This window comes from Dasypus novemcinctus, chromosome 3 (genome assembly GCF_030445035.2).
Source record: "Dasypus novemcinctus isolate mDasNov1 chromosome 3, mDasNov1.1.hap2, whole genome shotgun sequence".
In the NCBI taxonomy this organism is placed as follows: Eukaryota; Metazoa; Chordata; class Mammalia; order Cingulata; family Dasypodidae; genus Dasypus; species Dasypus novemcinctus.
In genome coordinates, this window is record NC_080675.1 from 91,704,068 (window position 1) to 91,731,854 (window position 27,787).

General features: G+C 55.4%; 2 protein-coding genes across 2 annotated transcripts; both read left to right on the plus strand.

Annotated features, from left to right (window-relative positions):
• The first annotated feature begins 662 nt into the window (after window positions 1-662).
• RABGGTA (Rab geranylgeranyltransferase subunit alpha) lies at window positions 663-6,538 on the plus strand. Its single transcript, XM_004475086.5, has 17 exons — window positions 663-889; window positions 1,211-1,266; window positions 1,416-1,526; window positions 1,886-2,010; window positions 2,209-2,396; window positions 2,649-2,852; window positions 3,176-3,259; window positions 3,348-3,430; window positions 3,518-3,619; window positions 3,726-3,831; window positions 3,926-3,977; window positions 4,141-4,229; window positions 4,383-4,471; window positions 4,565-4,681; window positions 5,298-5,411; window positions 5,618-5,705; window positions 6,323-6,538. Exons 2-17 carry the CDS (start codon window positions 1,264-1,266, stop codon window positions 6,469-6,471), a joined length of 1,704 nt encoding a protein of 567 aa, XP_004475143.1. The 5' UTR covers window positions 663-889; window positions 1,211-1,263; the 3' UTR covers window positions 6,472-6,538.
• Window positions 6,539-9,486: 2,948 nt separating this feature from the next.
• Window positions 9,487-22,887, plus strand: TGM1 (transglutaminase 1). Its single transcript, XM_058293660.2, has 15 exons — window positions 9,487-9,579; window positions 10,407-10,739; window positions 10,890-11,078; window positions 12,063-12,311; window positions 12,689-12,807; window positions 12,898-13,005; window positions 13,376-13,550; window positions 13,936-14,074; window positions 14,204-14,307; window positions 16,518-16,606; window positions 17,052-17,205; window positions 17,300-17,581; window positions 17,706-17,866; window positions 18,258-18,394; window positions 22,484-22,887. Exons 2-15 carry the CDS (start codon window positions 10,415-10,417, stop codon window positions 22,704-22,706), a joined length of 2,454 nt encoding a protein of 817 aa, XP_058149643.1. The 5' UTR covers window positions 9,487-9,579; window positions 10,407-10,414; the 3' UTR covers window positions 22,707-22,887.
• The last annotated feature ends 4,900 nt before the right edge of the window (window positions 22,888-27,787 follow it).

Sequence of the window (27,787 nt, forward strand, 5' to 3'; positions counted from 1 at the left end):
TCTCCTTTCCATCCTTGTGTCTAAGGTAGGATGCAAGGACCTTGTCCCATTTGACAATGGAGTTGGATGTTGTGTATTGAGTTTTTCTGTTCTAAAATTAAAGTGTGCAAATAAAAAAAGAAGAAAAAACGATGGGAAAAAAAAAAACAAAATAAAACCATGATTGTGGATGAAGTCACCAGAGAAAGTGTGGGGTCAGAAGTTCTGTGGGCCAAAGAGATCTTCTGGGGAGCGCCAAGCTACTGTGTGCCTTGGATTTGGTAACATTCTACCAGGAACAGTGTGTGAAGTGAGAAGGGGATGAAGAAAGTGCTCTGGAGATCACCAACATTTACAGGTAGAGGTGAACAGCTGACAAGAAACAGGAAAAGACGTAGGAGGAAAAGCCAGAATAGGGGTGTCAAGTAAAAGGAATTCAGTCAGCGGCTAGTGTGCAGAGATCAAGGAAGTTAAGGACAGGAAACTCAGATTTGGCAAACAGGAAGTGGCCAATAAGGCCACACTGAGGTCAGTGGAGTGGTGGTGGTGGGGGGTGTTTCTCCAGTTGTTGGAGAAGTTTCCTCAACTAGATTGCAGCTTGAGTAGAGGACTGGCTTTGCAGCCAGCGGCCGGCTCGTACAGGGTTCGCTGATTTACTACGCGCGCGCCACAGTCGCGCATGCGCAGTCTTACACACTAGAAGGGTCAAGGACTCGGCGTTTCAGGACAGCGTGCACAGAAGCCCTACGCATGCGCCTACCGAGTCCACAGACTCCGCCGCGGACCTCTCCCCAGGGCTGGAGAGGGCGCTGCGCCTCAAAGGACAGTGGCGGGGCGCCGCTCTAGCCTGCGCCAGGGCTCTGTGACGGGCGCCGCAGTTCCGTGTTCCGCACGCTTCCCTCCAGCGCAGGTGGGTCCCCCCGTGGGGGGCGGGGGTGCCTGGGAGCGGAGGGGCGGCCGCGTAGCTAGCTGCAGGCTGCCGGGGCGGAGTGGTCCCCATCGCCCAGGTGCCCCGGCTCGGACCCCGGCCCCAGCGATTCTGACTATAGGTGGGGCCACCCGAGTGGCAATTAGATTTGGGTAGGCGTCTCTCCGTGGACGAGCTATGCCTGTCCCGGGACCTCTTTACGGGCCGGGGCCTCCACCCGGACCCACGTGCAGCTTCCGGGGGCCAGCTGGAGGCGGAGCTAGTAGGGGCGGGACTCCCGTGATTGACACCCCCTCTCCCCAGGCTTCACGAGCGACCACCGGTGCATCCCTTGTCCTGAACCCTGAGCCAGCACCATGGTGAGAATCCTGAGCCCAGTCCCTGACCTCCGCATGCCCATGTCCTAGCCCCGCCTGGCCTGGCCTCGGCCATCCCGTACGAACCTGGGACTCCCAGGTGTGCCCCTGCAAGGGCAGCCAGCAGCCTTACAACCTGCCCATCTCTTTAGCATGGGCGCCTGAAGGTGAAGACATCAGAAGAGCAGGCCGAAGCCAAAAGGCTAGAGCGGGAGCATAAGCTGAAACTATACCTGACAGCAACCCAAGCCGTCTTCCAGAAGGTGGGGCCCTCAGACCTAACCCCTCATCCTCTTCTGTAGATGGCTCTCTTAGCAAATCACAGAGGCCTATATCTGGGTTCTAGAGTCAATGCCTGGATCCAAATCCAGGGTTTATCACTTGCTGTGTGACCTTGGGCAAGTTACTGAACCTCTTAGGGCCTCAGTTTGCTCATCTGTAAAATTGCACTTACTGCAGAAGGCTCTTGTGAAGATTAAGCAGTAGAATGCGCGTAGAGCATTTTGCATCATACTTGTTCTATAGTGTGGGACTCACGGTATAATCAGTAGTTCTGTTTGTGTTGTTTTGTCCTGTGGGGGGAGAATGATTTGACATCTGACCCTGCTGCCTACCTCCTCAGCGCCAGGCTGGTGAGCTGGATGAGTCAGTGCTGGAACTGACAAGCCAGATTCTGGGAGCCAACCCTGACTTTGCCACCCTCTGGAACTGCCGACGAGAGGTGCTCCAGCAGCTGGAGGCTCAGAAGTGCGTAGGGGGTCAGGGCCCCAGGGAGACCTTCCCTCCATAGCTCTGGCCCTGCCCCTGCCCTGCTTGGGTCCAGGGATGGAAGAGGAACAGGGCACAGGGGCATAGACAGAGGGCAGTGTCGGGGACACTTGAGAGTGAGCTGAGTTGTTGTACTGGGGGCTCTGACCCCCTCAACCCTCTCCACACTGGATGCAGGTCCTCTGAGGAGTTTACAGCTCTGGTGAAGGCTGAGCTGGGCTTCCTGGAGAGCTGCCTGCGAGTGAACCCCAAGTCTTATGGTACCTGGCACCATCGCTACTGGCTGCTGGGCCGCCTGCCTGAGCCCAACTGGGCCCGGGAGCTGGAGCTGTGTGCCCGCTTCCTCGAGGTTGATGAGCGGAACTGTACGTGCCTGCAGGTTCTGTCCCCCCTCACCTACCACATATATCTGAGACCTCAGCAAGCCCAGAGGGGGAGGGATGTCCAGGATGGGCCCGCTGAGCTGATGGCAAAAGAGATGACAGAACTAAATGCATCCTCCATTGTGTATGTCAGGGTGTTTCCGGGGGTCTCCAAGGGAATCCTGGGGGTGCCAGCCTGGGATCTCCTCTTGCCCTGCTTCTGAGGTGTGCTTTCCTCGCCTCTCCACCCCCAAGTTCATTGCTGGGACTACCGGCGGTTTGTGGCTGCACAGGCAGCTGTGCCCCCTGCAGAGGAGCTGGCCTTCACCGACAGTCTCATTACCCGAAACTTCTCCAACTACTCGTCCTGGCACTATCGCTCCTGCCTCTTGCCTCAGTTGCACCCCCAGCCAGACTCTGGAACACAGGGCCGCCTCCCTGAGGATGTGCTGCTCAAAGGTAAGCAGGGGCAGGGGCAGGGGAGGACCAGCAGCAGCTCTGCAGTGCCCTCCCGCCCTGACGTCTGGCCCTGCTCCCGGCCCTGCCAGTCACGTTCATTGGTGCCCACCTCTTGCCTGGCTCCAGGGGTTCATAAGACTCAGCATAAAGTGTCGGATGGGAAAGATAAAACTGATAAACACAGCTTCTGTGCAAGGCTAGCATCTAAGTGCGACTGAGAACTGAAAGTACTCTGAGGAGGGGGCATACAGGGTGGGGGTGTCGGAGTGGTCGGGAGCTGCTAGGTCCTCGCCACAGCTCCCGTGTCTCCTTGGCCCCTGCAGAGCTCGAGCTGGTACAGAATGCCTTCTTTACCGACCCTAATGACCAGAGTGCCTGGTTCTATCACCGTTGGCTTCTGGGCCGAGGTGAGCAGTGGGGCAGGAGGCTGGGTACGTGGGGCTTGGAAGGAACGGAAGAGAATTTGAGGAGACCTGAGGCTGTGTCTCCCCACAGCCGACCCGCAGGATGCCCTGCACTGCCTGCACGTGAGCCGGGACGAGGCCTGCCTGACTGTCTCCTTCTCTCGGCTGCTCCTGGTGAGTCCTGCAGCTTGTGCCAGGGAGCATCAGGATGGTGGGCCTGGCGCTGTTGGGGCTGACAGCTCTACCTTTGTCCCCTCCGAGGTGGGCTCCGGGATGGAGACCTTGCTGCTTGTGGTTGATGAGTCACCCCTGGCTGTGGAGTGGAGGACCCCAGATGGCAGGAACCGGCCCAGCCACGTCTGGGTATCCGAGGCCTGATGGGGCAGAAGTGGGGAGCTGGGGTGGGGCGCGGGCGACACAAACAAAAAAGTGGTAAGGCCAGAGCGTTTCCTTGACCCGGTGCTCCCAGCTCTGTGACCTGCCCTCTGCCTCCCTCAACGACCAGTTGCCTCAACATTCGTTCCGTGTCATTTGGATGGAAGGCAATGCTCAGAAGGAATGTGTGCTTTTCAAAGGTGATGCAGCCTGCAGCTTCCACCCCTTACAGCAGCCCCCATCTCTCTCCTCCTCTCACGGGGGTCCCTTCCTGCCGCCTGTTCTTTCCCTCAGGCCGCCACGAGGGCTGGTGCCGGGACTCGGCCACAGATGAGCAGCTGTTCAGGTGAAGACAGAGATGCACAGACAAGGAGAGGGCTCTAGACTCTGGGCCTCAGACAACTGGGGCAGGAGGCTTGGGACTTGGGGAGATGGTCTCAGCCTGCATCCTGAGGGCTACTGATATCCCCAGGCTCCGACCATCACCTCCTCCCCCTGCCTGCCCTCAGGTGTGAGCTGTCAGCGGAGAAGTCCACGGTGCTGCAGTCCGAGCTCAAATCCTGTAAGGAGCTGCAGGAGCTGGAGCCTGAAAACAAATGTGAGGCCCCACGCCCTGAGAGCCTGCCCCCCAGACGCCTCCACGGAAGCCCCCTCCCAGGATGGCCCCTTGAGGAGAGCAGGAAGGGTCTTAAGAGGTTGGGAAGCAGAGGAGGCTCTAAGAGAGAGCCTCCTTTCCCTGTCCTCTCCCCAGGGTGCCTGCTCACCATCATCCTGCTGATGCGGGCACTGGATCCCATACTGTACGAGAAGGAGATGCTGCAGTACTTCCAGACCCTCAGGGCAAGTTGGGCCTGCTGGGGTCGGGAGGGGACGGTCCAGTAGGCAGGGAAAAGGCAGCTGACATGCAGGCCCCGTCTGCCCCCACCCCACCAGGCCGTGGACCCGATGCGGGCAGCATACCTGGACGACCTACGCAGCAAGTTCTTGCTGGAGAACAGCGTGCTCAAGATGGAGTATGCTGAGGTGCGCGTGCTGCACCTGGCTCACAAGGTATCGGCTGCTGCATGTGCCTCATCACCCACTTTCAAATCCTGAGTCTCCAGGGCTTCCTCATGCTGCCCCTTCCACCAGGCCAGTCACAGATTCATTCTTCCTTCAGAGCGACTTCTCACCCACCATCCCCAGGCTTTTTACCCTGGAGCAGGCCCCAGCACCTAAACCTGGGTAGTTTCCCAAGATTTCGGAGATGCTTTCCAGACTCCATTTTTCCACTGTTTCTAGTCCTTCCTTATTAGTCTTCCTAACACATCGGCTTTCTCACATCACTGCCACCCACCTCTGTTCCCGGCAAACCGATCCCCAGACTCACGAGGTTTTGTCTACCCCTGTGCCCTCCCCCATCCTTTGAACCTGCCCCGACTCCCGGCTGCTTCCTGTCCTCTGCCACCCCAGGCACTCACTGCCTGCCTCATGTCCTTGACACCCAGCACGTGCCACCGTGGGTCACATGAGCTTCCCACCTGCTTCCGTCCTCTCCTCAGCTGGGGTCTGTAAGACCAGCGATCCCCAAGGGCCTGTGCAGGGCACAGAGAGCAAGTACCAAATAAGCGATGGCTGAGGACCTCCCCTGGGGCACAATGGGTATCTCATCACACCCTCCCCTCAGGATCTGACGATGCTCTGCCACCTGGAACAGCTGCTCTTGGTCACGCATCTTGACCTGTCGCACAACTGTCTCCGAGCCCTGCCCCCTGCCCTGGCCGCCCTGCGCTGCCTGGAGGTAAAGCACTCACTCCTCCAGCATTGTGCCCCTCCCTGCAAATGGGTATCCAGGACCTCCAACCCCAGCAGATGACTGCTTGCCTTAACCCCTCCCCATTTGCCTGCCTGGCCCCATGAGCCTTTCCATGCCTGGGCCCCTCAGCTGCTTGTGCCAGTCCCAGGCTGATGGCTGCCTGCTCTACCCCGTGCCTCCCTACTCTCCAGGTGCTGCAAGCCAGTGATAACACCATAGAGGCCCTGGACGGTGTCACTAACCTGCCCCGGCTGCAGGAGCTCTTACTGTGCAACAACCGTATCCTTCCTCCTGGGTGCCTCTCAGTGGCAGGGTGAGGTGCCCCGCTGGGGAGGGGCAGACAGCAAGTAGAGCAGATGTCACCCTGAGAGGGGTGGGGGCTCTGGTGGTGAGGAAAGATGACCGCACGGGGGCCTATCATTGACTTGCACGAGTGGGTTTTTGCAGGGTGCCAGTGACTTCCTCATGCCAGAGTTCACAGACGGGCAGGCTTCAGATGTTCTTGGGGACCATGTAATATTTTAAAAATCAGGAAGTTTCATATTTTTAAAAATTAATATTTCTGAAGTCCTCTGTTAAAAAGTGGAAGTTAAAGCAACCTTTGGCTTGCATTTCCATGCCATGGCATGGCCACATCTCAACAGTGGGTGCCTTTTTCGAGGGGGCTACCTTCCACTTTGCCTTGGTCTTCACCTCTCCTGGTACCACACCCAACCTGCTTTATGTGCTCCCTGCCTGACCCCGGCTTGGAGCGCCTCCGGGGAAGCATGCCAGGTGCCCATCACACAGACTTCCAGGCAGCAGGCTCTCTGCTCTGGAGGGAAAAGCAGGATGGGCACCCAGGAACAGTGGACCTAGGGGAACCTGCCAGGCTTTCCTTGACTCTCCTGCCCAAGGCCTCCACCAGCCCACAGCACTCCAGCTGCTTGCCTCCTGCCCCAGGCTGGTCTCCCTCAACCTGCAGGGCAACCCCCTTTGCCAAACAGCGGGCATCTCGGAACACCTGGCCGAACTGCTACCTTCAGTGAGCAGCATCCTCACCTGAGAGGCCCTGCCCCTACTCTTGCCCTTTAACTTATTAAGATGAATAAAGAATGGCAAAGCCCCCTCTGGCCACCAAACTGCTACTTTTGCCACTGCCGCCACCACCACTGCCATGATTGCCATGCGTCCTGGGATAAGAAAGTGAAAGAGTCTTAGACTCTGACACCCTTCTCTGCTCTCATTTAATGCTCTCCATTTTTCTGTCCACTATCATGGAGAACCAAAGCCTCTGTTTGAGAAGAAGTTCAGGCCTGTCTGGGGTGGATTGGAGTTCACTGGCCAGTTTGGACTGGGGTTGGGTCTAGGTTCGAGGCTAGAATTTGGATTGGGCTTGGGTTCCAGTTTGGGGTTGGGGTTTCAGGGTAGGGCTAGAAAACAGCTTAAGTCTCTCCAACTGGAAGGTTCATGAAAGGCACTCCCATGACTGCTGTCCCTCCCAAGTGTCCCTGTGGCCCTGGCTCTCAGGCTGAGTCTCCACCACAGCTGAGAAGGCTCAGGTGTTCCCTGGAGGTGAGGGCCAGGAGGGCTCCCTTGCCCCTCCCTCTTAGGACTGTGTCATTCGCCAGAAACAGCATTTTGCAGCTGGAGAAGCCTTTTAAAGTACTTGATCTCATTTACTTTTCACAAGCTCTCAGGAGAGGGGATAATTAGGCCCATTGTAATGATGAGGAAACCATGGCTAAGACTTGGCCAAGCTGGCTGAACTAAAGTGCTGGGACCAACGTCATCTCTACAACTTGGTCTAGGGATTTTAGACTCGTGTACTTGCTTCTTAATCACTGGGGAAGGGCTGGGCCAGAAGACTGGTCTCAGTTCCCTGAGGTAGTGGGTCAGGTCTCTGCTCCTGTGTACCCCATCCCCAAACACACACTCCAAGCCCTGACCTTGAGAGCCCAGGAAGCACCAGGGCTTCTTAGAGGAGGCAAGGGGAAGAGCAGGGCTCACGTCACTGAGCCAGACCTGGTGGGGAAAAGAAAGACTAAGCGAAATAAGGGGAGAGAGTGTGATAAAAGTATCTTCCTGGGTCTTTGGAAACCTGCTCACACACATCCCATCACTCAGGACCCTGCCCTTCCCCTAATGATGCTCAAACATCTGGCTGCTCGAAGAAGCCCTTTGGCTGTCCCACCTTACATCTGCTTGGAATTTTGATTTCCACTGCTGTGTCCTCTAAGGGTACTGCAGGTAGGGGCAGACCTCTGCCAGGTTCTGGGGCTTGGAGCTGGACAGGAAAAGGTTAGTGTGGGTACAGAGAGCTCCTGGCCAGGTGCTAGAGCCTCTCTGTCCCCACTCTGTCCCCAAGGCACCTCCCTGCCTTGATGCATCACCCAATTCAGCCTCTCCTGGAGTCCGTTTCCTTGTCAACCCTGTTTCCACTGTCCTTTTGTTCATTGGCCTGTGGCTTATCTAGGATACCAGTGGGAAGAAGTGGAAAAGCCCCAGGCTGATGGGCCTAAGAAGCAGGCCCCAGCCTCCCTGAGGAACTCCCAGCAGAGCTGCCCTAAAGATGCCTGCTTCCTCTCTGGTGGTTCCTCTCTGTCTGGAAGTTCTCCCAGGGTCAGGGGTGGAGTTGGGATGCCTACCGGACAGGTGCCTGGAGCCTGTTGGTCAGGATTTCCAGGAAGAATTCCAAGATGAAGAAGAGGGGGACTCCTCAACTGCAACCGCACCTGAGCAGACACCTCTCCGTGAGGAAAGGGGGATGTTCTACAGCCTGGGGGAGGGGAGCACACCTGTTTCCACCCAAGTCTGTGAGAAAGGCCTGAGCCTCCCCCGTACCCCTACAATGGGGAAAGAAATCAAGAGAGGGAAGTGGACTTGGCCCAGCAGTTAGGGCATCCGTCTTCCACATGGGAGGTCTGCGGTTCAAACCCCGGGCCTCCTTGACCTGTGTGGAGCTGGCCCACGCACAGTGCTGATGCACACAAGGAGTGCCCTGCCATGCAGGGGTGTCCCCGCATAGGGGAGCCCCACGTGCAAGGAGTGTGCCCCGTAAGGAGAGCCGCCCACCACAAAAGAAAGTGCAGCCTGCCCAGGAATGGTGCCGCCCACACGGAGAGCTGACACAGCAAGATGACGTACCAAAAAGAAACACAGATTCCAGTGCTGACAACAACAGAAGCAGACAAAGAAGAAGACACAGCAAATAGACACAGAGAATAGACAACCGGGGTGGGGGAGGGGAGAGAAATAAATAAATAAATAAATCTTTTTTTAAAAAAAAAAGATTGTTTCTTCTCAGACTTCCCTAATCTCAAAGTTGTGGACCCAGGCAGCTGGGTAAGGGGGCAGCCCATCCATACCAGGGACGGTGGAGCAGGAGGAAGAAGGCGGAACAGGTGGGCGGGGGTCAGGGCATCTGGTAGAGCCGGCAGGTCAGGGGCCAGCTGGTGGAGCCAGTCTGAGGGCTCAGCTGCTGATGTCACCGTCTGCAGCCTGGGATCCCGGGACCTCCCTGGGCAGGATGAGTCCCAGGACCAGCCCCATGGGCCGGTTTCACTGGGCTGAGCCTGGTGTGGCTGCAGGGTCGCTGGGCAGTGGTGGTGTGTGAAAGCAGAGGCAGGCAGGTTGAGTTGGAAAGTGGACGGGGTGGGGGTGGAGCGGAAGGGGGCTCCCTGCCCCACTGTGTTCAGGGCTTCTCCCCTAGCTCCCCACAAGCCCATTCGAACAGGAATTAGCCTGCTGTGGGGTGTGTGAGACAAGGAAGCCCCACCAAAACCTTACAAATTTCACCGCAGCCTCAGCCGGGACAGACCCCTCCCCTCCCTAACCCCGGCCTCACCCCTGCACCATCTGGATTCCTCGAAAGTGGAAAGGGGCTGGGCCCGTTTCTATCACCCCGCCCTATCTCCTGGCACAGCCCCAAAGGATCTGGGGGTGGGGGGCGAGGCGGGGAGGAAGGTGGGATGGAGCAACCGTGCGGCGGAGGCTTCCTCTTCCCAGCAGCCCGGCCCCGCCCACCCCCCTCATAAACCACCCGCCCGGCCCGCCCGCCGCCTTCCACTCGCACCACGGCGTCCGGCCCGTCCAGCCCGTCCCGTCGGTCCCGACCTGTTCCACCCCCGCCGGCCCCGGGGCTCAGCGCCATCGTCGCCCAAACCGCCGCCAGGTGAGCTGCTGAGCCCGGCCGTCGCCGTCGGGGCCGCGCGCGCCGAGGTCGGGCCCCGCGGGGTGGGATGCAGCGCGGGGTGGGATGCAGCGCGGGGTGGGATGCAGCGCGCGGTGGGATGCAGCGCGGGGTGGGATGCAGCGCGCGGTGGGATGCAGCGCGGGGTGGGATGCAGCGCGGGGTGGGATGCAGCGCGGGGTGGGATGCGCGGGCTGCGGCACCTGCTGTGCTCGCCCCTCCGGGCAGCGCCGCGCCGGGGTTTGACCCGCCAGGGGGAAGGCCACCGACCCCATGCCAGCAGCCTGCGTGGCGAGGAGCCTCGCGGGAGGAGGGATCTCTGCTAAGAAATAGACGGTCCGGGGGCGTCGTGGGAGGAAAGGGCCGGTTGGGACCACCAGCCGGTGGTGGAGGAAGCAAGCCCACGGCGGCTGGGGTGCCTGGTCTGTGCGGCTGCATCTTGAGGTTATGACATGCGCCCAAGGAGGGAACTACGAGCATTTTCTGGGATGGATCCTCCAGATGGACATCTGGGTTTGGGATGTGGTTTGTGGGAGTCTGTGAGGGGACAGCGGGAGGAGGCTCTTCTCTGCCGTGTGAGAAGTTTCTCCGGGTGAGTCCGAATGGAGTCTTTGTCGAGGGGACTTCTGAATGGGTCTGGGGAAATCTCTGAGTCTACATCAGATTCTCTTGATCTGGGGCTGAATATGCTCTCTAGATGAGGGGTGTCTGGGTGGGCCGGGAGCATCGTCCTGGGTAAAGGAGGTCTCTAGGGTGGTTTGCTCTCTGAGTGTGTGTCAGCGGAGCCCCCCCCCCCCCCTTCCACTCAGGCACCACGATGGACGGTCCTCGATCGGACATAGGCCGCTGGGGCGGGAACCCTTGGCAGCCCCCTGCCACACCCTCTCCAGAGCCGGAGCTGGAGCCAGAGCCAGACAGACGTTCTCGCCGCTCTGGCCGTTCCTTCTGGGCTCGCTGCTGTGGCTGCTGCTCGTGCCGAAGAGGGGCAGATGATGACGAGCCCCATCGTGACCGAGCTGCTGGCTCCAGGGGTCGAGGGGCTGACTCTGGAGGTCGAAGACCTGACTCCCGGGGCTCAGACTCCCACCGGCCTGGCTCCCGGGGCAGCGGTGTCAACGCAGCTGGCGACGGCACCATCCGAGGTGAGAGGCCGGGCTGGTCCATCTTAGCTGAGAGGAAAGAGCCTTAATGGGGCTGAGACTCAGCCTGGCAAATCCAGGGAGCTGGGAAGCCAAAGATGGGGCCCTGGGCTCAAGCGGGGGGCTTCCGTGACTGGAGCTGTGGCCTTGCAGAGGGCATGCTGGTGGTGACCGGCGTGGATTTGCTGAGTTCGCGTTCAGACCAGAATCGCCGAGAGCACCACACGGACGAGTTCGAGTATAACCAGCTGATCGTGCGCCGTGGGCAGCCTTTCAGCATGGTCCTCTTCCTGTCACGGCCCTATTCGTCTTCTGATAATATCACCCTCGAGCTCATCATCGGTCAGTGGGGCCTGGAGTGGGCCCGGGGCCAGGGAAGGGTGAGGGCCCCAGATTCTGTGGGGGTGGCCAGCAGGGTGCCGCCGTGGTGAGAGAGGGTCTTGGGGCTCCTTCTCAGCCTCACTCCTCACCTCTGCCAGATAAGGCAGGTGCCAAGTGTGCGACGTGTTCCTGGGTGCGTGTCTCCGGGAGTGGAATGTAAGCGCTCCCTCCTCAAGCCCTCAGGGACATCTATCTCAAAGAATTTCCTCTTCAGATGCCTGCCTTGGGGTCTGCTCCAGTATCGCTGCCTCTCTGTCTCTGTGTCTCTCTTTCCAGGTCTGCTCTCTGTCCAGGATGTGGCTGGCTCTCTCTGTCTCTCTCTGTGGCTCGATCGCCTGGTGCAGGGCAGGCGCCTCCCTCATCACATTTCTTAGTGGCTGTTGACAGCCCAGGCTGGTGATTACACACCTGCTGGAGGCGGGCGACTCCTCATACTCTTTGATTAGGGCCTAACCTTGCCCACCCCAGCCTCTAATTTCCCAGGTAACCCCACCACCTCCACCAGTATGGCCCTGGACTCCGGAAGCTGCAGCTTCAGGGGGGGGCTGGGGCTCGGCCTTCAGGATCTGAACTGCCCTCTCATGCGGGGTGGCAGGGGTGGGGAGTAGGGGGGAGAATGGTATCTGGACCCAGCTGGGTTGGCTCTGCTCCTCCAGCCCTGGCACTGGGACAGTCAGGCTGGCGGAAAGGTGGCAGTGGCCCTGGTGACTTCCCTCCCCACCTCCAAACTCAGCGTCAGGGGAACAGGTTTGGGATGTTGAACGGGACCTCTGCCCTAACACGTGGATGAGTATCGGGTGGGGACAGAGCTGCCACAGACTAAGGTGATGGCCCAACTCCATACCAACTCGTGCATTTGCTGGGTGGGGCTGGGAGAAGTCCAAGGCTCTGTACCATCTCTGCAGGGAGGCTTCACCAGCTAATTGTCCACTTCCCCTGTTCCAGGCAACAATCCTGAAGTGGGCAAGGGCACCCGCGTGATCATCCCAGTGGGCAAGGGGGGAAATGGGGGCTGGAAGGCCAAGGTGACCAAGGCCGAGGGGCAGAATCTGAACCTGCGGGTCCACATCCCCCCCAACTCCATCATCGGCAAGTTCCAGTTCACGGTCCGCACACAGTCAGAGGCCGGCGAGTTCCAGTTGCCTTTTGACTCTCACAACGAGATCTACATCCTCTTCAACCCCTGGTGTTCAGGTGAGCCTGCTGGCGTAGGAGCAGGAGGTGGGCAGGAGGGAAGGACGAGTCAAGGCATGCTTTTCCAGATTAGGCCTGGTGGCTTGGGGACCTGGCCTTAAGAGAAGCCAGCCTCCCTTGTTGGGGTGAAGGGACGTAGGTCCAGGGTAGACAGCTGGCAGCCCACGCTCGCACAGCCTCGCCTCTCCTGGTGAGGAGCCCTGGTTACAGCCTTCTCCTCCCAGCGGCTCTGCTGCGCTCCCCCTATCCTTCCTGGGAGCATCCCTGCCAGCCCAGAGGCTTCCCCTCTCTCCCTCTGTGGATACAGAACTGGCCTGGGGACAGGGGGGCCCGGGCAGAGGGCCAGAGGGACTCAGGTATGTGTTGTGGGGCCCCAGAGGACATCGTGTACGTGGACCACGAGGACTGGCGTCAGGAGTACGTCCTTAACGAGTCTGGGAGGATATACTATGGGACCGAAGCACAGATCGGCGAACGGACGTGGAACTACGGGCAGGTGCGCTGGCTGGGCACCCTGCGCATGGGAGCTGGAGGCAGGGGCTGGGGGGAGCAGGGCCACAGCCGCCTCTGCCCTCTCCCCATTCAGTTTGACCACGGGGTGCTGGACGCCTGCCTGTACATCCTGGACCGGCGGGGGATGCCTTACGGAGGCCGCGGGGACCCGGTCAATGTCTCCCGGGTCGTCTCGGCCATGGTGAGCCTCTTCCTGTCTCTCCGCTCTGCTGTGTGTCTGTCTGCCGCCCCCCCTGCCCTCTGCTGCTGCCTTTCTGGAGTCCTCCAGGCCCCCCAGCGCTGTTGCTTGCCGGCCTCGCACCCCGCCCTTCCTGGCTCCTTTGCCAGCTCCTGTGGAATGTAGGGCCAAACCCAAAACTTGGCACACCCTGAATCACATTCCTGTGTCAAAGCAGGTGGGAGGGGTGGGCGGGGCCCCGCACTGTCCAGATCCTGAGGCTTTTGGGGGTGAAGGGTGGTTGCAAGTTCAGGGCCTGGGCTGGGGACCACAGGACGAGTCCTCAGACTCTCCCCTCAACTCTGCCTCACCCCATCCACCCTGTCCTGGCCAGGTGAACTCCCTAGATGACAACGGGGTCCTGATCGGAAACTGGTCGGGCGATTACTCCAAGGGCACCAACCCGTCAGCATGGGTTGGCAGCGTGGAGATCCTACTCAGCTACCTACGCACTGGCTATTCCGTCCCCTTTGGCCAGTGCTGGGTCTTTGCTGGCGTGACCACCACAGGTAATGGAAGGGCCGGGATGGGAGTGGCCTCAGCCTTCAGGGAGGAGGGAAGGAAGGCAGGCTCCACCTTCTCCCAGTCACCCGCCCCAGCTGTGACCACAGTGCAGGGCACAAGTGGGGGTGGATAGGCTGGCCTTAATTATCACTAATTAGCATTAACGCAGAGAGCCAGAGAGCAGCCTGGGGGAGAGGAGGGAGAGCGCCTGGCAGGCTCTGAGCCAGGCAGGTGACCTGGCTCCCCCCAGCCCGGTGCTCCCGGGCCACGAAGGCCTCCTTAGCCCGGCCACCCCTGATGCTGGGGCTCCCGTCAGCTCAGCTGCCCCTCAGCTGCCCCTCGCTGCTGCCCTGGCCCGGGGTTCTGACCACCCCCCTGGCTCCTCCGCAGTGCTGCGCTGCCTGGGCCTGGCCACCCGCACTGTCACCAACTTCAACTCCGCGCATGACACCGACACGTCCCTCACCATGGACATCTACTTTGACGAGAACATGAAGCCGCTCGAGCACCTGAACCATGATTCCGTGTGGTGAGGCTGGGCCTGGACAGCCCGAGCCGATGGAGGGAGGCCGGAGCGGGGCGGAGCAGGATGGGCAGGGGCAGGGGCAGAGCGGGCCTTTGGCGGGTGCTCAGACCCAGCCCTCGGCCTCCGTCCCAGGAACTTTCACGTGTGGAACGACTGCTGGATGAAGAGGCCGGATTTACCCAAAGGCTTCAATGGGTGGCAGGTTGTGGACGCCACACCCCAGGAGACCAGCAGTGGTGAGGCGGGGCTCTTCCTGGCCCCTGCACCCCAACCCGGGCCTCTCCCCTTCTTCCCTACCTGGGTAACGACTCCAGAGTGTCAGTGCTAAACCGGGCGTTGGAGCCAAGTCCTTTAAGCCCATATGGGTCCTAAAGCTGCCTTATCAGCGGACTTGCCACGCGCCGTTAGTTTATTTTAACCTCCCTATAACCATATACTTGCCTAAGTTTTATTATGTTTGTAAGGGTTAATACACTTAGTTCAAAAGATTTAAGAATATTCAGTGGAAGTTTTCCCTCCCACCACAAATCCACTCTTCTCACTTTATTTTTCACTTCTATATCCTAAAGACCATTAATTGAAGGACCATTTATTTATATATGTATATATTTCTCTGTCTCCATATTTTTTTTAAATGTTACATTCAAAAAATATAAGAGGTCCCCACATACCCCCACCCTCCTCGCCCCACTCTTCCCAAATCAACAACCTATATATTTTTTTAAGTTGAAACAAATCGTTGTTATAAGTAACACATGCTTAGAAGAAAGGAAAAGACAGTTTGAATTGGATAGCATGAAATGTAAAAGTTCCCTGTTCTTGCTCTCTCAGGGTTTTTTGTTGTTTTGTTTTGTTTTTAAAGTGAATTTTTAGGTACCACTCCAATCCCGGTACATCACAATTTCTAGGGACAGAGTCTAGGAATCTATATTTTTAAAGTTTTCCTGGTGATTCTGGAGATCAGCCAGGTTTGGAACCCACTGGGATCATGGGACATGAGGAAAACTGTGGTCCAGAGAGGTGAATTGACTGTCTCTGGTCCATAGAGCAGTAGGTCAGCAACAGGGAAATCAGTTCCCAGCTCCCTCTCTTTTCCACACTCACTCTCGCTTTCACCAAGTTCCTCTCCTGTCTGCGCCAGTGCTCGCTGTGAGTCATAGGTATGGTTTAGAAGACTCACAGGCTCAGATGGGCTTGAAGAAAAAAATGTCCCTTATCACCCAACCCTAAGACAAAATCACTGTTGGTATAACCTACCAATCTCTCTTCTGAGTTCACATAGACATGTTTCTGCAAGAATGAAACCGAGTGTACACTCTGTTCTCAAACACGTCCCCCACCTTCCCACCTCCACACTCCATCCCCAGCCAGGCCTGCCCCCTGCCTGCCTTCCCACCACACCCTTCCTCACCCCAGGTCAATTCACCTAGTCTAGCCTACATTCCTCTCCTGGTCTCCAGCCAGGACCCTCCCTCTCAGTCACTGTCGTGTGTTCTGCACCCTCTGATGCTGGAGCACCCGGGCTCTCAGCTGGACGTCTGAGCTGGTCTCCACCCTGGGAAGTGGTGGGCAGGCAGAAGGCAGGGATTCGGGGGCCAGCCAGACCAGGCCTGACTCCAGTCTGATTGCTCTTAGGCGTGTGAGCTTAAGCAGGTGCCTTGCCCCTTTGGGTTTGGGTTTTTTGGTGTGTAATTTGGCAATACGATATATCTTCTGGGGTGGTTGGGAGAATGAAATGAGAAATCATCTATCAGCAGGCCTAGCAACAGGCCTGGAGCATAGTAGCTACTCAGTAAATGTTAGCTCCTTCCATTCTCTCCGTATCCAGCTGTCTGGTGAGGTCCTGGCATCTACTTCACCTCACAGAGCCTCTGTGTTCCCCCTGTGCAAGGAGGGCATAGTATAGGTGATGCCCAAGATTCTTTTCTGTGGAAGGTCCTCACTTCCTGTTCTGTGTCCTTTCCTGTGCTTCTCCTCTGCGATGCCCTCCTGAGCATGATAAGGACAGGCCCTGTCAGTAGAGGTGACACAGCTGGCTGAGAGCTGGAGGGTTCTTTGGGCTCCCCCTGAAGTGGTGGTGGTGGTCTCGTCACTCTCCCATGGGCTCTGGGTGGTCCAGAGGAAGGATGGGGTCCTATCCTCTGGGGATCGTAGACCCATAGGCAGTGGACATGCAGCCTCAGCCAGTCAGGAGAGAGAGCTGAGGACCCGCGACCAAGGCAGGCTTGTCCTAGGCCTGGGCTGAGGAAAGCTGACTGAGCCAAAAAGCTCTGCTCTTGTCTTTGTTTCCCCACCTGGGCTGGACTGGGGGCAGTGTTTGGGTGAGAGCTGATGCCCTTGCGCCACAGGCCACTGGACGGTGGGCCCGTGTGGGCCTCTCCCCAGAATCTGAGGGTTCTCCAGGCCTCTGTGGCTCTCTCACGTCTGTTCCACCCCCACTGCCCAGGCATCTTCTGCTGTGGCCCCTGCTCGGTGGAGTCCATCAAGAACGGCCTGGTCTATATGAAGTACGACACGCCCTTCATTTTTGCTGAGGTGAGGGCTCCGTGCAGGTGCCTCGTGCCTGGCTCCGGGCCCGGACCGCTGGTCCTGCCTTCCCCGCTGGCTGGCGCTGTGTGACTTTCGGCAAGCCACTCAGTCCATGAGTCTTCGTTTCCTCAACTGTAAAGACGGGATAATAATGGCTGCCTTGCTTCCTATACTAAGGATCAAAAGAGATAATGGGCATGAAACTGCTTTATAAGTCATAAAGCCAGTGAATGAGTATAAGGGATTACTGTTATTAATGTCAAAATGCTCGGCAAGGAGCCTCCCAGACCAGCTTCTTGCTACTCTCCAGCCTCGTCTGGCTCAATTCAGAAAGTCTCCCCAGTTTGGAATCCATCCCTGCCCCCCAGCTCCTGGGATCCCAGAAAGCCCAGCCCCAGCCCCCCAGGCTGGCTTTTCCCTGACTCACACCCAGCCCACTGACCCCCCATAGGTGAACAGCGACAAGGTATACTGGCAGCGGCAGAGCGACGGCAGCTTCAAGATTGTGTATGTGGAGGAGAAGGCCATCGGCAGCCTCATCATCACGAAGGCCATCGGCTCCAACATGCGGGAGGACGTCACCCACCTCTACAAGCACCCTGAAGGTACCCCTCCCCCGTCCCGGCTGAGCACGCCTCTGAGCGCTCTGCCCACCTCCTGGCAGTAGCTGCAATCCCACCCCTGACCCTCATCCCCCAGGCTCAGAGGCCGAGCGGAAGGCAGTGGAGACGGCAGCTGCCCATGGCAGCAAACCCAACGTGTATGCCACCCGGGACTCGGCTGAGGACGTGGCGGTGCAGGTGGAGGCCCAGGATGCGGTGACGGGGCAGGACCTGATGGTCTCCGTGGTGCTGACCAATCGCGGCGGCAGCAGCCGCACTGTGAAGCTGCACCTCTACCTCTCAGTCACCTTCTACACCGGCGTCACCGGGCCCGTCTTCAAGGAGAGCAAGAAGGAAGTAGTGCTGGCACCAGGGGCCTGTAAGTGCTCTTGCCCCGGCCCTGACTCCTGGGTGGTCGGGCGTCCCAGGGCCACGCCCGGGGAGCCGCCGGGAGCAGTGTGTGGGGCAGCAGGCCTTGGTGACGCCACGTCTCTTCTCCCCAGCGGAGCGTGTGTCTATGCCCGTGGCCTACACGGAATACCGGCCCCACCTCGTGGACCAGGGGGCCATGCTGCTCAACGTCTCGGGCCACGTCAAGGAGAGCGGGCAGGTGCTGGCCAAGCAGCATACCTTCCGTCTGCGCACCCCGGACCTCTCCCTCACAGTGCGTGAAGCTCGCTGGGGTGGGAGGGGTGGTCAGGGGCTGTGGGAGATCAGAGAGGGTGGGGAGGGGGCCATATTAGGAGCAGGCTGGGCAGACGAGCAGTTTCAGTTAAGGAAAGTCAGGGACTGGCTCTGGGCTCTTGGGCCTCAGTTTGCTCATCTACAAAATGGGATCTCATATCCTTTATTCCATGGTAGCCTGGTTTGGGAAATGGGTTGGAGTTTTCTCTCTGACTTTTGGGAAACCGATCAAACTTTCTTTCGGTGGCAGAAATGCAGGACTCAGGGGAAGGTCTTGATTCTAAGGAGTTTTTTCTCTCTGATGTGGCATGGGCCCCATGTATTCAGCCAGGGTCTCTGATGGGGGGGTCGGGTGTCTTTTTTCCTCTCAGTTACTGGGAGCAGCAGTGGTTGGCCAGGAATGTGAAGTACAGATCGTCTTCAAGAACCCCCTGCCCGTCACCCTCACCAATGTCGTCTTCCGGCTCGAGGGCTCTGGGTTACAGAGACCCAAGATCCTCAACGTTGGGTGAGCCTGGCCTCTCCCCCTGCCCCTGCAGCTGTCCCTCCTTCCTCCCTGGCTGCCCTGGGTCCCAGCTTGGCTTCCTCTCCTGGTCAGAACATGTCTGTCTGTCTGGACCCAACAAAGGAGCTTGCCAGTCACAAGACCTTCTGAGTTGGGTCAGTTTAAGGAGACCTGCTTGTCTAGTGCTGTACTCTGTGTCCCTGCCCTGCCTCACCTTCTATCAGGGAGCTCAAACTTTGCGTAGGAACTCATAATTAACATTCGCTCAGCACTCTAGAGTCAGCAAGGCACTTACAGGAACATCATCTCATTCGGAGATCATGAACACCCTTAAAAGTGCACTGGAGAGTATCGTGTCACTGATAGCAAAGCTTTGGAACCCAAAAGACTTGGGTCTGACTCCCAGCTCCATCACTCATTGTTAGGTTCTCTTGAGCAAGTGACTTATCTTCTCTAAGCCTGCATTTTCTCACCAGTAAAGTGGTGGTGACAAGAGTAGCTGCCTCACCACGGTGAGGTGATGCACGTAAAGCATTTAGTAATGCTTCGCACAGGTGAGTGTGCCCTTGGTAATTGTTACTTGTCACATCACCACCATCATCCCCACTTTACAGATGGGGAAGCTGGTGGCCAGGGTCTCACAGGGTCTCACAGCTCAGAAGGGGCATGCTCTGCTCTCCTCACCGCGGACGCCCCACACATTGACTCCTGAGCTCTTTGCTTGGTTTGTGCCATAGTGTTATGGTGTCACTTGTGTAGAGGATGAATGCCTCTCCTAGAGAGAGAAGGGCATGGTGTGAAGGAGCTGGACCCCAGGGAAGGAAAGTCTAACTGAAGAGGCGCTTCCGTCTGGAAGACATAAGATGGACCCTCAGGGCCCAGGGGCAGTTATAGAGGCCAGGCCTCTGTGCCTTGGGCCCTCAGCCTGCCTGGGCCTGAAACTGGGACTGAGAGGCTCCGTGTCCAATGAGGACACCATGCAATGCCAGAGTTCCCAGGCTGGTAGCCTGTGATTGTCATCTCTGACAGACTCACACATGCCACCATGCCCTGCCCCAAGAAAAAATACAGAGGAAAAGTAGAGAAGGTTAGAGGCTGACTTTTTCCATCCGTTTTATGAGGTCAGGCATAGGTGTTTTCCTCTTTAGACAGATTGTACCAGAAGGAAACTCTGGCCTGTGTGGAGGGGATAGGTGGGCAGAAGCAGAGGATCCTGCCCACCCTGTCCATCACCCCCCACTACACCACACACACACACACACACACACACACAAGTGCAGCAGGCTTTGCCTGGTGTTAACTGCCTCTTTCACCATCAAGCCAAAGCAGAGAAGGTGGCTAGCATGATCCTTTGATGTGACATATCACAAGGGAGCCACTTTCTTCTTGCCACTCTGCAAGGGACTCTGGAAGCTTAGAGAGTGGAGCTTTGAGACCTTGGTAGGTGGGTCTTAGTCCACAAGATGACTGAAGGAGGGGTCCCCTGTTCTAGGACCTCCTTGTTCTGGGAGTACCCTGGCCTTTGATTCTCCCCCTTGCTGGGGAATAAGGAAAGGACCACTGAGCTGAGTGTTAGAGACCCAGGCCCTCTCTCCACCGTGGCTTGCATGAGTCTTCTCTGTTTTGAAGGCCCCTGTCTGCCTGTCAGTAAATGAGAGGGTTGAGGGTTGAATGTTGGTTTCTCAAGGTAGGTCCTCCTCCTTGGACATTCTGTGGCTCCTCTCCTGGTCCTTGGCCAGAGCCTCCAGTACAGTTTACCCTTCTGGGAATATTCATTTCCAAGAAGGCTGTTCCTTTGCCTCTTGTTTGCATGTCAAAGGCTATGGTATGGAACCCCCATTATACCACAAGGCGTGCCGCCCAAGTGTGGTGACTGGCCACTTAATAAACATTCCAGAACTTTACTCCTCCAGACAACTGTTGTCACCACCAAAGCAATCACCACGGGAGGCCAGAAGTCTGTTCCAAACCTTCCCTGGGAACCTCCCCTAGAGCCTGAATCATGTTCTTTAGAATGTCCTCGGAGTGGCCAATCTCCTTTCTTGAGGGGTGGATTTGACTTTAGGGAAACAGCCTGAAGTCAGTCGGAGCTTAGGCTAATTAATAAGGTGAGTGAAGAAACTGGACAGTGGTGTCCTTGATGACAGGAGGAGCCAGGATGTGTATGTGATTGGGGGAGTGGGGAGGGGGGGAGAAAAATCCAAGAGGAATTTTTTTTTTAAGTTTCAAACACTGGTAACATAATTAAAACAAGGGCATGATTGAAGGACAACACTCATTGGGATGTCTAAATTATGGTGTCACTGCAGAGAATTGGTTTTGTTACTCAAGTTCATTTAAAGGCAGACTCCTGCTAGAACAGCTGCTTTCCACTCAGCTTAAAGTCACAAACAGGGTGTGACAAAGGCCTCCCCTGACACTAAGACGATGGCAGGGAGAGAGCTTCACATTCCCGGTTGGCACTTGGAAAGCAGATTCTCTTGGAAATAATATTATAAATAAAAGTTAGATTCTAAAGTATTCTAGTTCAGTTATAGTATGGGTTAAATAGACTTTTTAAGGCTTTAAAACCTTTAACATTGTATCTATGGAAAAGTGTGTACAATTTAAAAACTCAAATTTATAATCCGTCAGAACACAACCTGTATGTTAAATTATAATCTTCATTTATTGACTTCCTATCATAGCAGATTATATTTTAGGGCAAAAGCTCTTCCCTTCTCCACAGACCTTGAAGTCACCTTCAAGGGCACCTGATCCCACCCCCCTCATTTTACATTTACTGCCATTTTGTGGACCAGAAAGGGAGGCTCAGAGAAGTTAAGTAACTTGTCCTAAACCACACAGCTAACAGGTGGGAGAAGGAGTACAGAGTGGTCCAGGGAAGCCTTTCAAAAAGGATACTCCGAGCCAGATGCGGTGCTCCGAGGAGAGCTCATCCCTGGAGTTAGGGACGTTGGCCCGTTCCCTTGGAAGACTGCGTGTCTGCCCAGGATCTGGCTCCAGGGAGGTTCCCAAGGCAGGCTTGGGTTGAGTAGGGGCTGGAGGTGAGAGTTTGGGCCGAGACAAAAAAGGAGATTCTAACGGGATAAAGCCTGAGTGGTTGCGATGTAAATGCAATCATGCTCAGCGTATAAAGTACAATGTGCAGAGAGCTGGAGGAGTTCCGAGAAGGGCGAGCTGTGTACTCTTGAGGCCAGGAGATGCTCAGGGAGCCCTCACTGAGGGGGGTGGGTGAGCCAGGCCCTGCAGGCCTTCACCAAGCACCCTGGGTGGGGAGGGAGAGCTGGCAGCCAGGCAAGGACTGCAGAGCACGAGAGTGGAGGTGAGTTTGGGGAAGGGGAAGGAGTTCAGTGGGGCTGGTTGGCAAGAGAAGTGGGAGAGGGTGATGAGGCCGAGGGGTGGGCAGGAGCTGAGTAACGGTGAGCCTGTGTCCGCTCAGGGAGCTGGACCCCAACACAGAAGCACCATGGATGCCCTGGGAGCGCTCAGTTCACCTCTGAGTGGTTAGGAGAATAGATTGAAAAGTGAGGTGGCAAGCAAGGAGGCTGGTGAGGAGGCTGGTGAGATTGTGATTCCCAGCAGGATGGTCTGGGAAGAGATTTTCAGAGGGCCTTGAGAAGGAGGGCAATAAAGTGCGTGTCTGTGTGCGCGCGCAGGCAAGGGTGTATGTCAATTTAGAATCGCCAAATGTCTATTCTTGTGAAGGACTCTTTTTTTTCTTCCAATGCTTCCAATGCTCTTTTCTCTTTGGAATATGATTGTAGTAGAAGATAACTGAGTTTCCTTAACTTTCATTGTTGGCAAAACTTAAAGAATTTGGCAATAGTGCTGTTGTTCAGGCAGGGAACAGAGGGGGAGGCGTTCTAGGCGCCAGGGGTATTTCCAGCTCAGGTGCTTATCTCCATATGCATAGGCCGCCCAGGGCTCAGACTTTGTCCTAGTCCTGGGTGTGGAGATTCCAGCTGAGCCTCCAAATGCCCGGATGACCCCACCTCCTTCTCCCTCCTTCCTGGGTGCCCAAGGTCAGTTCCCACTCCTGTGCCCCCCACCCCCATCACTCCACACCCAAGGCCCTGTCTCTGCCCACAGGAACATTGGGGGCAACGAGACAGTAACACTGCGCCAGAAGTTCATGCCTGTGCGACCAGGCCCCCGCCAGCTCATCGCCAGCTTGGACAGCCCACAGCTTTCGCAGGTGCACGGTGTCATCCAGGTGGACGTGGCCCCGGCTTCTGGGGGCGTCTTCTCGGATGCTGGAGGTGACAGTCACTCAGGGGAGGCCATTCCTATGGCATCTCGCAGTGGGGCTTAGCCCTGGACCAGGAGCAATGGGACTGCAGCCAGAGGAACAAGGACACTGCCCCATGGCAGGGCCCACCGCAGAGTGGCTCCCCTGGGGCTCAGGTGGAGAGCGCGGGGCACCTGGGAAGGAAGCCAATCTTCACTTGCGCTTGGTGGCACAGATGCTAATAAACTTTTTTTTTTTAAATGAAGCTGCTGTTCTGTCCATCTGCCAGTCCATGCCAGGCCAAGGAGTGTGGGCCCACAGTCTGTCCCAGGGATGGATGTGGCATTTCTGACACCCCTGGTTCTGAGAAGCATGGCTGACAGGTCAGCATCAGGGCAGCCTCTCGATTTTACCTGGCCAGTCTCCCCCACCCCAGGGGACTGAGGCCCCCCTTCCATTGTACTGGGAAAGGGAGGACCTGAATTCCCTTTGTTCACACAGGTTTGTGGCAGAAATAAGCAGAAGCAGCAAAAGCCATCTTCCAATATTTATTTTCAAATATCCTTGTCTAAGAATTTTTACCAAAATAATAAAACATGTGCAGTGCTGAAAATGAATAACAGAAAGTTGTCAAGAAGAAAATAAAAATAACCTTCAACCAGCCCCATTAGAGAAAATAATCGTTAGCCTTGTGTTTCACGTGCTGCTGTTTCCCCCCACCCACCCCACCCCTGCCCTAAACCTACATAAGCATTTTCCCACGGCATTAAATATTCTTTTGAAAACATTGTTTTTAATGGCTGGATGATGACTTCCTTCCCAGCTACCACTCTCCAGGGTCTCCCTGAATCTCAGTGTCTATGGCTGGCGCCGCCTCCTCTTTCAGCCTTGGGTGTTGGTGCACCACAGGGCTTGAGCCTCATCTCTTCTTGTCCAACTACAGCCTGTCTAGGTGATCTCCTCTGGGAACACCAACTCCCATAATTATATCTTCAGCTCTGTCCTTGCCTCGCACTCAAACTTGTATGCCCACATCTCTGCGGACTGTCTCGCCGACCCCCAAGTGTGACATGTCCAAAATCAAACCCCTGCAGCCTCCTGCCTCTCAGTCAATGGTGACTCCACTTCTCCTGTTTCTTGGACCCCACAACTTGGATAATCTTTCAGCAAATCTGAATGGCTCCATCTTCCATCCATATGTATCCAGAATCTGACCACCACTCATAGCCTCTATCGTTCCCACCCTGCCAGAGCTACTGTCACTTCCCACCTGACTTATTGCAGTGACCTCCACCCTTGTTCTTTTCAAGTGTATGCTTCACACAGTAGCCAGAGCCATCAGTGCTTTTCCTGGACAGCACCAGAGAGGCTCTCGCTTCACGGCTTTTGCTGGGCTGGGTCCTCTGCAGAAGTTCTTCCCCCAGAAGTCTCTGCAGCTCACTCCCCACCTCCTTTAAGTCTTTCCTTAAGTATCACTGTGCCATCTACTTTTAAACTGCAACAACTTCCACACTCTCTAGCCCTCTTCTGTGCTTTATTTTTCTCCATAGCACACATCACAACGTGATGTTCCATATATTTAATTCTTCATCTTATTTATTATCACATTATCTCTACTTGTGCTGCCCCATCCTCCTCCCAGCCACCATCCTCTCACTTGGATGAAAGCTCCAGCCTTCTCACTAGCCTTCCTCCTTCCCAGTCTCTTCTCAGCTTAGCAGCCAGAGTCGCGTTTTGAAATGTCAGATCACATCACTTGCCTTAGTTTCCTAGGACTGTAGTAACAAAGTTATACAAACTGGGGTGGCTCAAAGCAATGGAACTTGATTGTCTTTTGGTTCTGGAGGCCTGAGTCTAGAACCAAGGTGTCTGCAGGGCCACTTTCCTTCCTTCCTTTCCCTAGCTGCTGGTGGTTTGCTGGCAATCTTTGGTGTTCCTTGGCTTGTGGCAGCAAAACTCCAGATCTCTGCCTCAGCTGCCACATGGCATGTGTGCATATCTCTTCTCCTCTTCTTATAAGGATACCAGTCATACTGCCTCAGGGCCCACCCTCAGCCAGTGTAGCCACATGTTAACAAATCACATCTTCAAGACCCTATTTCTGGGGAGCAGGTATAGCTCACTGGTTAAGTTCAATTCCCATACCGCATTTTAAGAAAACAAACAAAAAACCCTATTTCCAAATAAAGTCACAGTCGTGGGACTGGGAGTTAGGACTTGACCATTCTTTTTGGGGGAACACAATTCACCCCACAGTATCACTGACCCACTCAAAACGCCAGTGGCCTCCCAACACCTTCAGAATAAAAGCCGGCATCCTGCCTGGGCCCTGGGCTCTGTGAGGCTGGCCCCTCTCCTCTCACCTGGCCCCCTCCCACCTCAGGGTTTCTGTACTTGCTGTGCTCTGGTTCCCATCCTGTTCCCACCCCCACATCTTCCCCACATCTGGCTTCCTCCCCTCCTTGGTAGTCTTTACTCAAAAATCATTATCTTAATGAGGCATTTTCTGATCATCCTATTTTAAATTGCAAATCAATCCCCTCCTCACTACTGCTTTTCCTGCTTTATTTCTCTCCAGAGCACTTAACTCCTAAAATACTATATACTTTAACTATGCCTTTGTTTACTGTGTCTCCCTTCCCCCATCTATATAAACTCCACAAAAACAGTGACTTTTGCCTGCTTTCTTCTGTTGTATTCCCAGAATTGGATACCTAGAAATGCTCAATAAATACTTGTGGAGTGAATAAGAATGTAGGCACTGCACCATTTTATTTACTAACTCATTTACAACAATCTTCTCAGGCGGACTGAATTATTATACCCACTATACAGATGAAACGGAGGCAAAGGGGTAAGATAACATACAGTAATCTAGAATAGGATTGGAATTTGGGTAGTCTGGCTCCACAGCCTATCATCGATCTCAAACTTAATGTGGCCCCATCAAGCTCTTAATTCCACCCCCAAACTGTTCTTCCCCTAGATTTTCCCATCTTAGTGTTACTGCAGCGACCTGCTGCTCAAGCTAAAAGCCTACAAGTCACCCTTGATCCTTCCCTTCCAATATTCAGCAAGTCTTATCAGCTCTACCTCCAAAATATGTCTGAATCTGCCACTCAATTTCCACAGTTTCTCCTTCCAGAATTGCCATAGCCTCCTGAGGGGTTTCTTCTGGTCTTTTAAAATGATAAATCAAAACCTGGTTCTCTCCTGCTTATAATATTCCAGTCCTTCCCATGACCTTTGGGACAATCCAGTCCTACCCCCATGTACCTGGCTCCTCACCTGCCTAGCCCCTGCAGGACTCTCCGACCTCATCTCCATCAGGCCCCACCCCGTGCCCTTTCCCTTCTCAGACTTCCACACCTGCTACCTGTTTTAAGACTTTGTTCCTGGACGTCGGCCGCCTGGCTCTTAGGGGCTGGGCCGCAGGGGCAGGTACTCAGGTGCTCCAGGTGCGGCGCTGCCGCCGCTCCCCTGCTCCGGCCGCGAGCTCCCCCTAGTGCCGCTGAGGAGCCGCCACGGCGGCTCGAGGAGGAGGAGGAGCTTTTGATTCCTTCCTCTGTTTCTCTCCCCTTTTTTAATCACGTTCTTCTTGTTCTTAAGACTTCTTTTCTGTTCCAAATCATAAAGTTATACTCTGAAGGGATATTGTCCTTTCAAACAGGCCATCTAAGGCAGCTAATTATGCATTGTATTGGGTCTCTTCTGAGAAAAATTCTGAGACTGGAACTACATATTTTTAAATGTGGATTTTTGGGGAAAACTAATATTTAATATTGCTTCTCCTGCATGGCAAACCCAAACCTGCCTATTCTGCTATTTAAAAGCCCTTACTGACTTTATGTTCTACTACCACTTTTTTCATATGCAGCCAAAATGAATGTTTAAATTAACTGTGCTGTACAAAATGGTCCCCAACACAAACTTTTTTTAAATTAGTAAGACTTTTGTTTAAAGTTTTAAGTCTGCATTTTGACTTATTTTGTAAGGATGCGTGTTGTGTGTTTAACCTTAATTAACTAATGTTAAACTGTGATGTTTGCATAGAATATTACATATGCATGTTCATATTTGAAGAAAGGCTATTTGTGATAAAATAAAAATCAGCTTTCATTTTTCTGGGGAAAAAAAAAAGATTTTGTCCCTGCTGTTCCTTCTGCCTGGTACAGTCTTCCCCCAGGTTGCATGGACAGGTGCCTCTGTTATTCAGGTCTCAGCTCAAATGTCACCTCCTCAGATATGTCTTTCCTGACTATCCAATCTGATTCGTTTTCCCACCCCCCGGACTCTTTACTATTTTGTGTTCTTGCAGCACTTATTAACATTGGTATCTCCTGGGAAGAGGCAGCTGGGCGCCGCTGGAGGTTCTCCGGCACCAGGCTTTTTCAGGATTTTTGCAGGGCAGGAAGTGTCTGGACATCGATTTGGTGGGAAGGTAACGGAGAGGATTGGTCTATAAGATATAATTTGGGTTCTATTGCCTGGAGGTGAGACCTGCACACGGGCTGCTCCGTCCTTGGGGGTGGGCGGAGCCGCAGAACCCACACTTCGGCCGCGCTTTTTGGTGGCTCTGCGGTGCAGGGGAATTCGAGAGTCCTGGGTGGGCTGTTGGGGGGTTGATGGGACGGGACACCTTTGCGGATCGATTTGGGGAGACAGACAGTGTTTTGTTGTGAAGCAGGGGAATTTTTGATTGCGGACACAAATAATAGCGCTTCCGCCTGGAGCCCCGCCCCCACAGGCCCGGCTGCCGATCTGCAACGGAATTAGATAACTGAATTGACGAAATAGCCACAAAAATAAACCCTAGTGAGTAAGTGAATTGCAGGGTTCAGACATAATATAGAGTTTGCGGATCTGACTTCCCCCATAGGGCTGGCGCCCAGCTGCGGGGATCCCTGAGGGCTGTGTTACACTGCGGGGCTCCTAGGCTTCCTGTTGACCAGATTAGAGGTTGCCAGGTCTGAATCCCCTAAACTCTGGTGGCCCACACCCCAGAGACTCACACCTCTTGAGTCTTCAATATCTCAGACTTTCCACCCCTGAATCCATCACGCCCTGAGGTCCATCTGAGGTCCTTGAATGCCCTAGCCTTCAACGTTTGCATTTTTTCTTAACCATTTCATTTTGTTTTGTTTCTATTTTCATTTTATCTTATT